The sequence below is a fragment of the Pantherophis guttatus genome, chromosome 2 (assembly GCF_059756535.1).
Source record: "Pantherophis guttatus breed Tessera chromosome 2, ASM5975653v1, whole genome shotgun sequence".
NCBI lineage: Eukaryota > Metazoa > Chordata > Lepidosauria > Squamata > Colubridae > Pantherophis > Pantherophis guttatus.
Window position 1 is genome coordinate 115,276,530 of NC_142064.1, and position 15,443 is coordinate 115,291,972.

General features: G+C 40.3%; 2 protein-coding genes across 7 annotated transcripts in view; one reads left to right on the forward strand and one right to left on the reverse strand.

Annotated features, from left to right (window-relative positions):
* Nucleotides 1-374: 374 nt before the first annotated feature.
* On the forward strand, nt 375-13,464 carry PODNL1 (podocan like 1). The gene is made up of 11 exons (XM_034434400.3): nt 375-446; nt 1,888-2,148; nt 2,305-2,398; nt 3,047-3,111; nt 6,267-6,376; nt 6,636-6,792; nt 8,038-8,153; nt 8,302-8,959; nt 9,377-9,525; nt 9,797-9,965; nt 12,313-13,464. The coding sequence occupies exons 1-10, from the start codon at nt 444-446 to the stop codon at nt 9,945-9,947; spliced, it is 1,764 nt and encodes a 587-aa protein (XP_034290291.1). The 5' UTR covers nt 375-443; the 3' UTR covers nt 9,948-9,965; nt 12,313-13,464.
* The window catches only part of CC2D1A (coiled-coil and C2 domain containing 1A), a 55,858-nt gene continuing 53,745 nt past the window's right edge, over nt 13,331-15,443 (reverse strand). For all 6 annotated transcript variants that reach the window (XM_060683457.2, XM_087888602.1, XM_060683459.2 and 3 more), the window contains one exon: nt 13,331-15,198. In XM_060683457.2, the coding sequence (XP_060539440.1) occupies nt 15,178-15,198 (21 nt within the window). In that variant the 3' untranslated portion in view covers nt 13,331-15,177. The remainder of the gene's footprint in view (nt 15,199-15,443) is intronic.

Below are 15,443 nucleotides of genomic sequence, written 5' to 3' on the forward strand. Positions count from 1 at the left end.
GCGAACCGCAGCTGATCGGTTCCCGAAGAGTAGCGGCTGGTTGGCAGTCCCCCAGCCTCCTTTGGCTAACTGAACATTATGCAATAACAGCCCCTCCTTCTTGACTTTGATCGGGTGAAAAACAAAGAGAAAGAAACATACCATTCTTCTCCCTCACCCTCCCAGTCGCCCGCAGAAGTGACAGCTGCACGGCTGGAGCAGGTCCGCCGGTCTGTCCCAGGCGCCTTAGGGGAAGAAAAAAGGGAGGAGGAGGGTTTCTTTCGTGCGCTCTCGGGACTCCTCCGTAAGCCGCCTATAGGCAAAAGAGTTTGGCTTCGGAAAGAGAAGGGAGGAGGTCGCGCAGGGGTCGTGGGGGAGAAGAGGTACCGCCCTGCGCAGGTCTAGATCCCATCTGGGATCCGTGGCATCCGTCGGAGGAGAGACGGCTCCGGCCAAACAGGGCGATGGTGAGCAAGCATGAACGTGGCCCGGGAGGTTTCTAACCGCGTGGTACCCAGGCGCCCGGCAGCTGCACGACAGAGACGCCTGTAGGGGCGGAGCGGGCTTTGGACGGCACCGATCTGAGCCGTAGCGGAGGCCGGCAGGGTGTGCACTCCGCCGCTCCCATCTGGGGCTGAACAGGAGGAAGAGGAAGGAGATCCGCAGACAGGTCACAAAGGCTTGAATGGGAGGGCGGAGGTGCGGCTAATTTGGCTCTTTAATTCAGATGCGTTACCTCCGTTGCGTGGCAGCTGCCGAAGGGCGATCGGACTCTTAATTCTAACCACGCATGCCGACTGACAAAGTGGGAATCTGTATTCGAAATGCTTACGTCGGGAAACAGATTGTTTCGAATTAAGGAGTGCCAGCGTTTTTGTGTGATTTGTGGATGTAGCAAGAAAACAGGGAATCTCTCTTATTAGTATGAAAATTCTTTGCAGCTCACGAAGTTCATGCGCACATCGAACAGCTATATCAGGCAGAAATTCTACAGCTATTTGGAAGATTTCTTTTATATATTTATAATTTATTTAATTCGATTTCTGTGACACCATATGGAAGAAACTCTACCTATGAAAATTGAAACTGTCATAAAGATGTTAAAAGGAGAAGACCTCCTCCCCACACCCCAAAAAAAGAATCAGAAAGCAGATACTTTAGGAGCTAGGACCAGGAATGCTAGCTTGGATTACTTTTGCTCAAGAAAGTGGTGTCTAAATGGGTAATATTGATTGGTTCCTGCTTCAACAAGATTATAGAGTCCCCCCCCCCCAATATTTTCCCCCTGCACTGTGGCACCTGTCACAGAAGCCCCTTGAATATCAACATACTTTATTTTTTCTCCCTCTTTCTCATTTACCCAGTTACAAATGTAATGCTCTCTAGATCTCTCTGTTGCACTTTGGCCTTTAATTTTTGCTTGAAATTCCTCCTTGTAAGGTCTATTGTGTGGGATTTTGCTCCCTCTTTTCCAATAATTATTCAATAAAGCATTTTTCCACGCCAAGTTAATGAAAATCTTGTGTAAGCCCATTCCCAACACTTTTGACACTGTTCCATGTGTGCATGAACTTTACCCAAACATTTAGTGCAAGCTTCTGTTGTGCCTACCCTGCATGTGATATTTTTGTCATCCTCTATTTAAAAAAAAAACAAAACCATCATTTGCTTAACACTCCAAGGGAGAGACAACAGCCTAGTGGCTTTCGGGTACCCAATGTCAATTAGTAAGGCATTTCAATACTATGAAGGACCTCTGTCTACATTCCCAAAGGCACAGACTTGGGAAGGGAGAAGGGAGGGGTGTTTCTTGGCCTACCCAATGGAGCAGACAGGAGAAGCATTGAGAGAAAAGCACATTATGATATTATATAGAGCACCATTGATTAGCCCTCTCTTCTACCCTAGCAGCTGTGTAGTGGTCATATACTACTACTCCTGGCAAGTATTCCTTATAGCTTTCTGCTGAAAAACTACGAGGAGGATGAGGATGAAGATGATGACCTGTCACTATCAACATCCCAGCCCCGTGGGGACCCTGCCCAGAAAGTGTCTGGCTGTCCAGCTAAATGCACATGCCCAACAGAGGAGACAGTGGATTGTGGTGGCCTTGACCTGCACATTTTCCCCAGCAATATCTCTACAGATATCCAGCATCTTTCATTGCAGGTGATGTTACCCTGATAACTATTGGGGCAGATGAGCTTTGCTCTGTGGGGTAAAATAATAGCTCTCATAAACTGCAGGTGTTCAGAGAAAGACCACGCCATGGTGGTATGGATGCCTTCCTACCCTTGTTATACAGTGCTGATCTTCCTTCTGTAGAATAACCAATTGCAAGAGCTACCCTACCATGAACTATCCCGTCTGATCAACTTACGAACCCTCAATCTCCATGACAATCTGATCACTTCTGATGGTAAGCGGGTATTCCTTGGTATTTCCCTGTGTTTCAGAAGGTCCTTCTGAATGTACACAAGCAATAGTTAATCCTTAATCTGTTTAAGATCATTGTTCTCTTTAAGAGTAAATGGCTTGGTGGGTGGAAGGGCTCTTTCAAATGTGAAGTATCACTTGCTTTTCTTCCATCGAATAGAGGGTTAAAAAACTGAACTGGTTAGAAGAAGGCCAGTCCATCCTAAACCACAGAAGCTCATTAGGTGACTGTGGGCCAGTCATTCCCTCTCAGTCCAACCTCCTCTTACAGGGTGTTTAAAGGGAAAATAAGAGGGAATGCTAGATACAATATGTTGCTTCAGCTCCTATAAAAGGCAGGATACAACTCAAGTATATTTTGCAGGAGTGGGGGTGGGGTGGGGCTGCTCTGTGTGGAACGGCTGATAAATAGCAGCTTGGTCTCAGTCATAGCTGACTGACTCAGCAGGAGACTGTAAACCAGTTTTCTTTACTTTCTGAGCATGGCATCAGTGGATAGCGAGAGGTGAATACTAAGTAGATGAGTAGATACTGAGAAGTCTTGCATGGGGTAAGAAATCTAACTGGCACAGCAATTTAGGCAGGATCCCAAATATAGATAGACCTTATCCTAGTTTGTCCCATTTTAAAGGTCTCCCGGATGAAGCCTTTGAGTCACTGCAGTCACTTCAGTACATCTACCTGGCCAATAACAAGGTGAGTATATATAGATCAATAAGCGCATACAGTGTAATGATGTGGGTTTTTACTTGCACAAACACAGAATAAACACAAATATCAGCAAAGAAAATTAAAAATGCTAAGTTAAGGAACCACAAGATGAAAAAATTAGGCTCCGAGATTTCTATATAAAAATCAATGGTTAATGGATAACAACTAGGATTGTTTAAAAGAAGGAATCATTGATTTTTTTAAATTACACTTTTGCCCACTTTTCCTCCAAAGGACTCAGGGTAGACCATTGGATCACTGGACTATGGTCACCATGTATGACCATTACTTTACCTCACCTGGCCAAATCTGGCTGGTTTAGAAAAGTAAACAGGGTTTGACTTGGTTAGTACTAGGATTGGAGACCACCAAGGAATACCAGGATTGTAGGCTAGACTGAGAAGAAAAAAAACCCCAACAACTCTTGATGAAGGCAGTGACAATTCACTTCCAAGAGAATTGCATGGTTATGTCTATGTAGCCAGTAGGCATCAATCTTGATTTAAAGGGTTTTTTTTCCTCCCAGGCCAGAAATATATAACTTCCTTGGCTGATAAAAAAAAAACAAAACCAAAAATTAAGAACAGACATAATTTATGCAAAGATGGACCGCCTCCCTTCCTATTTAGATTTATAAATTTGAATTGGATTTCTTAGATAGATTTATTTGGATTTCCAAACTGCTGAATCAATTCAGAAAAACAATATTCTTGTAGAAAATCCCATTAAATTATCTTTAATTTTCAGACTATTTGCTCAATCTTTTTTCTAACCCTTTGATAATAGTCTCCTCTCGAAACTCAAATCTCAAGCAGGGAATTATAGCCAGCCTAACTATCCCATACATGCTTTGGCATGCTCTGGGCTAGAATATTGGCTTTACCTCCCAAATCCAATAAAATAAAAAAGCAAAAATTAAAAAAACCAAACCAAATTTAAAGCAATAACTAAATACAACAAAGACAGTGGAAAATAAATGTAATTAGGATTTGAAAACCAAAGAATGAGGAGATTTCAATGAAATGCACTAAAACCGCATGAATAATAAATTAGGAATAAAGAAAATAAAAATAAAAACAGAAAAACATGATGTCACCACTCTACGATTAGGACTTTTTATGCCTTCTTGCAGAAAGCACGGAAAATAGAAACTCAGCATCTCTATTAGGAATAATAGGCTTCTGAACTATGAATGGAAAAGTAGCTTCACCCTCATTTTTGTTAAGATTTGGTAAGAATAGCCTGCATGGAGAATAGGCCTACTTACTTCCCATCTAACACCAGAGGGTAACTTCATGATTGAATTCATTTTCTGCAATACTTCTTTGTTATTTTATTTACAGCCCATATGTAAGAAAATATAGAACGGTGATAACACCCTAAAAACTCTCTATAAAAAATAGAATAAAAATACAAATGGAAGTTAGCTAGATAAACTTCAGCATTCTTAAAGTACAATAAGAGCTTATTCATTGTAAAAGTTTCTCAGAAAAGTAATTAGATTTTGGCATATCTATTATGTTTAATAAATTTCATGTTTATGATATATAATCAAAGGCTTGTCATCAATAAAAAGACATACATATCTCCCTCTCATATTCTTTTGCTCTCTCCATTATTCTTCTTAAGTATTAGCTATCTGGTGTCTTTCTCTATTTTCTGAAGCCTAACTAGTTTTCCGCTTTATTGGAATTTTGGTATTTATTTGTTCAATTGATATTGCCACCCATCTCACAAAATAAGCGATTCTTCCTTATTTAGGAACTCCGAATGTTTTTAAGCTGTTTTTCTCAGTAGTTTCTACAGCTTATATTTGTTGTGAGTTCATTAACATTTGCTTTTTTGAAGTCCAAAATATGTATTTGACTATGCTGTTTAAGTTTCTCTTTTTTTTTCTCAGTTGAGTCTTTCCTACTGGTTAACAGCAAGTCAAGAACAGTTTGTGATTTCTCCATTTTTTGAAGGAAGTTTGTTCAGAACCTGTTTTATCTTTAAAAGCTCCAATAATTACATTTCCAGACATGTAATCCTCTTGCTCCTGATTGATACTATTGTCTTCTGCCCTTGCTTCTCTCTCTGTTTTCATATTAAGGTTATTTCCACTGTGCTGCAAATTTATCTCGTTGTTTCTAGGCAAGAAGACCTGCTGCAAACATTGCAAATCATAGTTGCCCACTGTTCAGTTTCTTTTTGTCTTCTTAGAATATTACCAGTAGAAATGCTTTTATTTCATTTTCTAACTCTTTTTAGAATCCTTAGTTAAATACTTGACTCTTGATTTAGATGAAAATTTGTTAGTGACTTCCCCTTAATCTGCCTTGACAGACACTTATTAATTTCCACTGTTCGCTTACTCAGTGATCTTTTATCTCTTTAGAGTCTCTTTCATATAATTTGTCCACCAGTTAAAATCTGGTACATCTAGCGAATTAATTTTCAAAGTTTAATCCATATATTAACATTTTTATTATTTTATTACTTTATTAGTTTATTACTCATGCACAACCTGAACCTAGACTGGATTATATTTCTCTATATGGTTGGTTTTGTTGTTATGTTGCATGAAGTAGAGGTTAGTGATAAAGAAGCATTCTCTTCACAAAACTGCATTTAACTTAGTTTCTGTATTGTTGTGTTTACCTAATCCATTTTTCCTCTAATTCCAGGTTTCTCCTTTCTTCCAACTTTTTCATTCCAATCACTCGGTAGTAGCACATCTATCTTGATACCATATTCAGCACCTCCTGCAATTTGCCATGGGCTTCTTTGGAATCTTTCCCCATTGTATCTGTAGCTGGTGCATTTGGTTATACAACATCAATGTTCATTGAATGTTCACTAATTTGAATAGATGCTATCGTGTTATTTATTGGATTGTAGCTGAACCCTCACTTAGCAAAATCCTTTTTGAATATTATGGCTACTTGATTCCTTCATATGCTTTCATGTTCTGAATCATGCATCCATGATCCCAGTCCACCTAAGTTCATATTATTAAAGCATTCATTTTAGTACACTTTATTTCCATTTTAACCATTTTGGGTTTTTCCAGGCTCATGTTTCCCATTTTCCATGTTCCAACTTTATGCATAAAATGAGAAAATCTTCCTTCAGTACATATCTTCATGTTTCTTTTCCAGCTATCCGTGGCACCACAGTTCCTACCCCACACACTACGCATTGTGGACCTTGCTGCCAACCGCCTGACATGGCTCTATCCACTCACCTTTGGGCATAAGCCTGGTCTCAGGTAAAGCTAAGATAAAAAAACCTCCACATTTTATTAGAAGTAAAGCCAGCACTACCAGGTGCTGGCCAACTCCTGAAAAACTACATGACAAGAATGGCATCCTGGGGCAGGGGGTGGGAGGATGGGAATAATGCCGATTTTTGGAAAAGTCAAGCCACTGGAAATCACACCCATTGTTCAAGAAGCAGCCAAAGGCCTGACCTGAATTACTAAACAGGGAAGGTTGAATTTTTTCCCCTCCATTTTTTCCTCCATTCAGGTCTGTTTATCTGCACAACAATTACTTGAACAACACTGGTCTGTCCTTTGATGCTTTCAATGGCTCGGATGCTGTCAGCACCCTGATCCTTTCCAACAATCAACTCACTTATGTGCCCCAGAATTTGCCCCGTGGTGTTGTTCGCCTCCATTTGCAGGTCTGTAGCTCTCTCCCATCCTGTCAGGATAGGAAAAAAAGGTTGGCTAGAATTATATGAACTGAAAAGCTGTAAGTGAGGGAGTGCTGTTAGCAGAAAGAAGGCAATCTTTTGTGTTAAACTCAGTTTTTCAATTGTTTCTCAATTGTACAAGCTCATTCTCCATAGTGGAGAACCTGGAACGGATAGGAAAGGGCCCCAAAAGTGGCATAACATATATGCTCACAATCTTTTATATGTTGCGAATTCCTTGTCTGATCTTGTCTCCTGTGTTAAATAGAAATGTTAACTGATAATCAGAGCTAATTCCTTTTTTAGGAAACGCAGTTGTGGGCTAACATAGGAAACCTACAGAGCTATGAAAATTGCTCTTTAACAGTATCCCTTCAGAATGTCAAGGGCACTTTCCGTGTCTGAAGAGACTGTATTTTATTTATTTATTATCCTGCCTTTATTATTTTTATAAATCCCTCAAGGTGGCAAAATATCTAATATAGGTAGCCCATTTAGCTTGAAGATATGACAGCACTAAAAAAAGTGACTTATGACCATTTGTGGCATCCCCACATGATCACACGATCAAAAATTCAGGTGCTTGGCAACTGACTCATACTTATGAGTCCTTAGGGTCCTGGGGTCATGTGATTAACTTTTGCAACCTTCTGACAAACAAAGTCAATGGGAAAGCCCTATTCACTTAACAACTCCGTTATCAATTTAACACAAATGAGGTTGTAAAATGGGGCAAAGTTCACTTAACACATCTCACTTAACAACATAAATTTGGGGCTCAATTGTGGTTGTACCCACAATTGAGGTCAAGGATTGCCTGTACTCTTTCTACCTGTACTAGATAAACTATATTACTTGACTATTAGAAAATGTCTAAGCATGAAAAACATGCACATTCTTCCATGTTCTCCACATTTTAATTATGAGGAAATATATTCAAGAATTTAGGCTCTCTGCAGCTGGACTCAGTCCTGGAAGGTTAAAATTGATTTCTCTATTTAATATCAACTGCCTGAAAAGCCAAGGATTTTGGTTCTGAGATTCTGAGGAAGATGCCAGAGTTGTTATTAGTTACCACAACCCAGCTATGGATGTTCATTTCCTATTTATTCTGCTTCTGCGTGATAGCAATACCACAAGAGCTTTTTGGCCATTCTCACCTATAATGCCGTTTTAGATTGTTGGGGCAACGAGAGTGGAGCATTTCTTTGACCATAAGACTTCCTTTTGCAGAATAATCACATTTCTCGTATCCCTAAAGGGGCCTTGAGCAGCCAGGGGCGCCTCCGGGAGCTTTACCTGCAGAATAATAATCTATCCAGTGAGGTCCTGAGCCATCCTACCTTCAGGTAAGAATGGTAAAAAGTGAAACTGGCTGTGGCAAAGAGCAGTATAATTTAAAATCAGGGCTTCTGGATTTTGGGTAGAAAACTTGCTGGAGTAGGGGGCATTGGAAGACTTTCTAGGCTTTTTATCCAGCATCCTGTATCTCTATAGCAAGCTGAAGAGCCTCGAATACCTGGATCTTTCCAACAACAACTTGACGGAGGTGCCTGCTGGTCTTCCTGCCAACATAGTAATACTACATTTGGGCCGAAACTGCTTGAAGGGACTACCGCCTGAGCGTCTTAGCCGTGTGCGAGGCCTGCAGTATCTCCTATTGCAAAGCAATGCTTTAACAACTTCAGGGATACACCCAGAAGCCTTTGCCCACTTGCGCTCCCTGCATACACTCCATTTGTACAATAATCAGCTAGATGGAATCCCACCTGGACTTCCGCGGCGTGTCCGATCCTTGATGCTGTTGCACAACCAGATTGCACGTGTTGGCTTGAATGACTTTGCGGCCACGTATGCTTTGACTGAGCTCAATCTCAGTTACAACCGGCTTTATAGTGCCCACATCCACCGTCTGGCCTTCCGCAAACTTAGGCTCCTAGAAACTCTGGACATCTCTGGCAATAGGCTCACACTTCTCCCTGCTGGGTTGCCCATCAGTCTTCAAGTCCTCAACCTTCAGAAGAACCAGCTCAATGCTCTTTCTCCAGAACGGTTAGTTAACCTCACCATGCTTAAAGAGCTGCACCTGGCACACAACCGGCTGAAGATCAGCAGTATTTCTCCAGGCACTTGGCATGAGCTGCATGGGCTCAAGGTGAGGCAAGAAGGAACAGGGAAGGAGTTGACTGCTCAAGTTGACTGCTATATTTTTGTGGCTAAAAAGGTCATTTTAGGACAGCAAAATGGTAGAGCTTTTCAGAATAAACTCCTATGTGTAAGTAAAGCAATTGGGAATTGACATTCAAAATCAAGTTGAAACAAATATAGACACATACATGCAAAATTAAATTTGAATTTGCAAATAAATAACATCATATTTAGTTTAATCTAGTAAAGTTATATTATTATGGATTCAGGACAGACAAAAGGAAAAGCTGCTTTACATAGTGCATTATGAAAGTCTGCAGAAATTACAGATTAGGTAGGTTTATGGAGGATAGCTTCTTATCTCTGGTTATTGCCATTGTAAATGACAACCAAACCTAATATTTAGTGGGTTTTTCCTTTCCAGCTCCTGGATCTGAGTTTCAATGAGTTGTCATATGTTCCACCAGACCTTCCAGAATCACTGGAATATCTATACTTGCAACACAACAGAATTATTGTCATTATGGCTAAGACTTTCCTCACAACATCCAATATACGGGTCATCTCTCTCAGGTAAATGAAAGACCAACTAACTGCCTTTTATAAAAGAATGAATACCTAACTACTGTAGTCTAAATATTATATGCTTACAGCTCATAAATTAAGGATCTGTGAGTTTAGTTTGTGTGTACCTCTTCCTCTTTAAAACAATTTCAAACAAAACAAATGGTCTGTATTTTAAATGAAAATAGCCTCCTTTGGAATTCCCTCCAAAAATCTTTTAAGAACCAAAAATGTCAGGCTCCAGTTTTTGTGACATTACTCTACCCTCCTTGTTTTGTAGATCCAATCGCTTATTGGCAGCCAATGTGTCGGAAGTGGCATTTGCAGACCTGAAATTCTTGGAAGTAGTAGACCTGGCAGGCAACCCAGAGCCTATCAGCACCTCTGTCCTGCAAGCTGGACATCAGGCCCAGACTCAAATGGGCACCTAGGAAAGCAGCCTGGAAGAGGTTAGATTTAGAGCACACCGTGGGCCTAACTTATAAGTTTGCATTTATCCTATATACACTGCTCAAAAAAATAAAGGGAACACAAGCAGAAGACATCCGAGATCTGAATGAATGAAACAGCCTTATTAAATACTTTGTTCGTTGCATACAGTAGTTTTGTGTTCCCTTTAGTTGTTTGAGCAGTGTATAAACTACTGTATGTAATGAACAAAGTATTTAATAAGGCTATTTCATTCATTCAGATCTCAGATATCTTCTGCTTGTGTTCTCTTTATTTTTTTGAGCAGTATATTTTTCAGCTCTAGTGGAATCAGAAATTTCTGATAAGTGATTTAATGATATAAAAATTATTAAAATTATTAACTGATAACAGATTCCTTATAGTTTTCAGCTGTAGAGGAGCTGGATAGGAAAAAAAGTATAGAAAATTATCTCTTGAGTGTATGCTTGAAAGTTGAACTACAAAGCTGAGTGAGATTCATGAGACTATACAAAATAGCTTTCATTTTCATCACAGAGCAAGTACAAGAAAAATTGATGCTGTTCCCTACTATGGTAGTTGCCTTCAAGGAAATGTGTACAGGTAGTCCTTGCTTAACAACTAGCCACTTAGTGACTGTTCAAAATTACGATGGACCCACAAAAAATTACTTATGGTTTGTTTCCAGAGTTCTGACAATTGCACCTCCTCATGGAGACATGATTGCATTTGGGATGCTTGGCAGCTAGCTTGTATTTATAGCCATTTGTACTACAATTCTTGCTGGTTTTTGGCAGTACTTTCATTGGATTTATTTATTTAATGACTGCCACATTTGTTTAATGATCCTGGCATTCACTTGATTGCTGCAAAAAAAAGGTCATAAAATAATGACCACAATTTATGGTCTTAAGTCAAGGACTACCTGTCCATATAAAAACTGACAGGGGGAAGAGTGCCTTCAAGTCAGTGTTGAATCCCAGTTGTTTGCCTGGACAAATCTTTGCTGTTTTCTTGGCAATATTTCAAAAGTTTGCCATTGCCTCCTTCCTAGGGCTGAGAGCATGCCTGGCCCAAGGTTACCCAGTTGGTTTTGTGCCTAAGATGAACTAGAACTCAAGGTCTCCTGGTTTTTAGATTGCACTAAGATGGCTTTCTTGTATGAATGATAGGATGTAAATGCCACCTGCAATTTGATACAACCTAGTTGCAGATAGATCGGTGGTTGACCTAATCATTTGTACATTGCTTTTTAAGTTTCCCAAAAATGTGTATGAGTGTAAATCCAGTGGTTTATAAACATCTATACAGTGTAACAGAATGAAACTGCAGCAAACTGAATATCCACAGAAGCTGTAGTTAATTTTATTAATGTCTTCACCCAGCACTAAAATGATAGCAATAATTGTGCCAGATCCTACCAAAATGGGATAATCCCCTGCTGGGATTGGATCCTTGAATGAGGATCTCATTACCCAAGGTTTGTTTGGCAATTTTTATCAGTTTGAGCTTTCCTTTCGCACCCTAGTCTTTTCCCAGTCCACAACGCAGTTCAACCTAAATGTGTAGTATTGATGTCAGTGCTTCCCGTCACTTCTCGTCTGGACTATTGTAATGCTCTCTACATGGGGCTCCCCTTGAGGAGCACCCGGAGGCTCCAACTGGTCCAGAATGCAGCCGCGCAAGTAATAATGGGGGCGATTCGTCGTTCCCATGTAACATCCCTCTTGCGTGAGCTGCACTGGCTCCCGGTGGTCTTCCGGGTGCGTTTCAAGGTGTTGGTTACCACCTTTAAAGCACTCTGTGGCTTAGGACCTGATTATCTACAGGACCGCATTCTGCCACCCATTTGCCTCCCACCGACCAGTACGCTCCCACAGAGAGGGCCTCCTCAGGGTGCCGTCAGCCAAACAATGGAGGCTGGCGACCCCCAGGGGGAGAGCCTTCTCTGTGGGGGCCCCGGCCCTATGGAATGAATTGCCCCCGGACATACGAAGGATCCCCGACCTCCGCGCCTTCCGTTGTGCTCTGAAGACCCTATTATTCCAGCAAGCCGGTCTGACAGGATAAAGGATTTTAATTGGGTTTTGATAGGAGTTTTAAATAACGATTTTAGCTGGGTGTTTTAAATTTGGCCAGTGATTGAATTATTTTAATAAGTTTTTAATTTTTTTGTTTTGTATACTGTTTTTATCATGGCTGTTCACCGCCCTGAGTCCTTCAGGAGAAGAGTGGTATATAAATATAATAAAAGTAAAAGTAAAGTGCTGCTTCTGCATGTGCAGAAAATCCCGTGTTATAAGTATAAATACAGCCAATCTTTCTAGACATGTCACATCCAACTGATTGTATCTGTTTCTTCTGCAGATTACCATCCGGAATTCTCTGCACTTCCTCAGGCCTTTTGATGAACCTAACCTACCTGCCAACTTCTGGAAGGGGTTTTGTTGTATAGTGTTTACTCTTGTGGTTTCCGTCAGCCAAATACAACAAAGCCAGTGCAAGCAAGCTGCTTTTCTTTGGAGCAAAACTGGAATGCTGATTGCCAATGGCTTGGAATGCCAATTGACATTTGGCTTGGCTAAGCTTTCCAGAAACTAATGTGACAGTCCTACCCAGAAGAAGCTAGTGCATCCTCCTGCACTCATTTGCAATATTGGCAAGGACATATTCAGTGGAGCACTTCCCCCACAGTTCCTTCTTCTGCATCACTTCTTATATGTATTTCCAATCTAAGAGCCCAGCTTGCTGCAGTGAGCTAGAAAGTTGCAAATGCCAAGGTTTTCTTCCCCATGTGTCAAATCCCATTTAATCATTTTGCAAAGAAGATGACAGAAATGACAGCTAGGCTGTTCACTATCACATAGAATTACTAAGTCAGTGTTTTGATCTTCCACATTTATGACTGGGGGCAACATTCAAAAGAACTTACCTCTGGAACGTGCCTCCAAAAATCATAGGTGCTCCATCACTGAAGGTTTTCAAGAAGAGACTGGACTGCCATTTGTCCAGAATGGTATAGGATTGCCTGCCTAAGCGGAAGGTTGGATTGGAAGACCTCCAAGGTCCCTTCCAGCCCTTTTATTCTATGTTCTAACTAAGGGTCCATCATTACAAGACTAAAGTCATAAGGCTTGTATTTTTCTATGGAGAATATAACTTTAATTGAGATCAAAGGCACCATGCCTGTATCAAGGATGAAGCCATAGAAACTAAATTATTTCAACATCAAATGACTTCATAAACTAACTTGTGTTATTTTAGCAGATTAAACTCTTTATACAGAGATGGATGGGGAAAAAAAGAAATTAAAGTGGTAAAATAAATGGAAGTTTCCATAAGAATGGCATCTTACTGTTGAGCAGACACATAAACAGAATCCAGATTAAAAGGAGGCTTGGAGAATTTATTACTGGTACATTAAAGATTTTTTGTTTTGAACAAAGTTTCTCCCCTCCCTCCTTTAAAAATGTTATATATTTATGTCATCCTACACATAAAATAAAGCCATAACACAGATTTGCAGCCTTTGCTTTTAACATTAATTCTGAAAACCTCTGGCTGAACAATAGTTTCAGAGACAGGCACTTTTATAAAAATGAGATTGTGAAAATGGGTCAGGAAAGAAAAGGGTATATAGTACATTTGTTCTCCTTTTGTCATCTTTACAATAAACTAAAATTTGGTTTTAAAAGGTATGTAGGCGGAGGCAGGGAAGACCACCTGGATACAACCCACAGTTCATCACCTCATTTCATCCTGAGTAGCAGCAACAATCCTGAGTTATTTTCTTATACTCAAATCTTACAGAAAAAAGAACTAGGAAAGATCACATTTCCATCTGTCAAAATAGATTATACAAAAAAAAAAAGAAAAAAAAGAAAAAAGAAACACCCCAACAGGTTTCAGTAGCTTCTCTCTTGTCTTTGTATGGGGAAGAGGGAGCTAAGTGACGCAATCTCTCTCTATAATGTATCAGGAAGTAGAGGTTATCAGACACCATTTCCCATTCAACAGAAATAGTACAATTACATATATTATGAGAAGAAAATCTAACCTTCGTAAGAGTACCATGAATGAATTCCATAAACTGTACACCAGAACTGAAAAGTTATTCCTTCCTTAGGAGAAAGACTGCTCTGCTACTCTCTATACACTGAAGAAGGGAACCATCTCATTTAGCAGTCTCATAGATGCTTTGCCTCTTGGTCCCTCCAAGACAAGGTAGAAACAACGAGAAAGTGTATGTTACAGGTCCAGACCCATCAAAAAGTATGAGTCTTGTGGCTACGTTCTTCTCCATATTAGAGATTGTTTAAGGAGCAGACTAGTTAGCTCTCAGTAGAGAAGGATACCACATATGCAGGACCCTCAACTGGCATATAAGACTGCACACACAAGGAATCCCAACTAGATCTATTTGACCACTGAGAAGTGATTACATGAGTCAAAAGTGAATTTTCAGTTGTCAGAAAAGTGAATTTTCAGTTGTCAGAAAAGTGAATTTTCAGTTGTCAGAATACACCAGTAAGGGCCAGAAAATCAAAGAGTGTTCAAAGTGCCTGGTGCAAAAGAGAGCAGAGTGATGGATGTAGCTATAAGGAAATCTAGGAAATGAATGCAGACTATATGGCTTCTGGAATAAACTCATTAAACACACTGAAAGTGCCAAATTCCAAACTAGGCCAACTCAGTTAATTTGGGATGTGATGGAATCTTTCCATCATTGCAATTGATATCTACATTACACACCTAAAACTATTAAATACCCTGGTCAGGGGAGAAAGACCATGTGAACGGGACTTCTTTCTCAACCGGTATATAAGGTAGTTTTAAAAACTGGAATCCCACAGGCCTGGGCATATAAGACTTCATACACAAGGGTCTCCTTGACCACTGAGAAGGGGTTAGATTAGATCAGGTTAAAAAAAAAACAGAGCTCAAGTGGCATGTGCAAAATGCTTAGTGCAAACGGAAGGAAGGAGTGGTGGATGTAGCTATAAGGCACCTGTCACGTGGATTGTCTCTTCAGGTCATTGGGGTTATAATGTATTTATGGTGAAGCCTAGGAAGAATTTTCTGCAAAGTCAATTAATCAAGAATCAGCTTGTGGCATTACTGATCCATCAGCATACAGCCTATGCATTTTGGTCTTTCCACTACCCTTCACCTGTAACAGTGAAAAGACCATGGTTGAAAGCATTGTTGCTTGGATAGATAAGTGGCTTAGCTTCATTTCCGAAACTTCTGCAGCTGAAAGACAAAAACATGCAGGCACATCAATGTTTCCAAGAAAAGACAAAAGTATAGGTAAACCATCTATGGCACTCATAAGAACCAGTTTGGTCTAGTGGTTAAGGCACTAGCGTCCCACCTTATCATGCAAGGGGTGACCGTGACCCAGTCATTCTCTCTCAGCCCGACCTACCTCACAGAGTTGTTGTGGAGAAAATAGGAGGTGGAAAGCATATTAGGTATGTTTGCGCCACCTTCAGTTA

What these genes read in the sequence shown, in the direction of transcription:
- PODNL1 (XM_034434400.3), top strand. An exon ending in TTGTTCGCCTCCATTTGCAG is followed by an intron (nt 6,793 to 8,037) that starts GTCTGTAGCTCT and finishes TTCCTTTTGCAG; the next exon opens with AATAATCACATTTCTCGTAT. An exon ending in ATGAGCTGCATGGGCTCAAG is followed by an intron (nt 8,960 to 9,376) that starts GTGAGGCAAGAA and finishes TTTCCTTTCCAG; the next exon opens with CTCCTGGATCTGAGTTTCAA.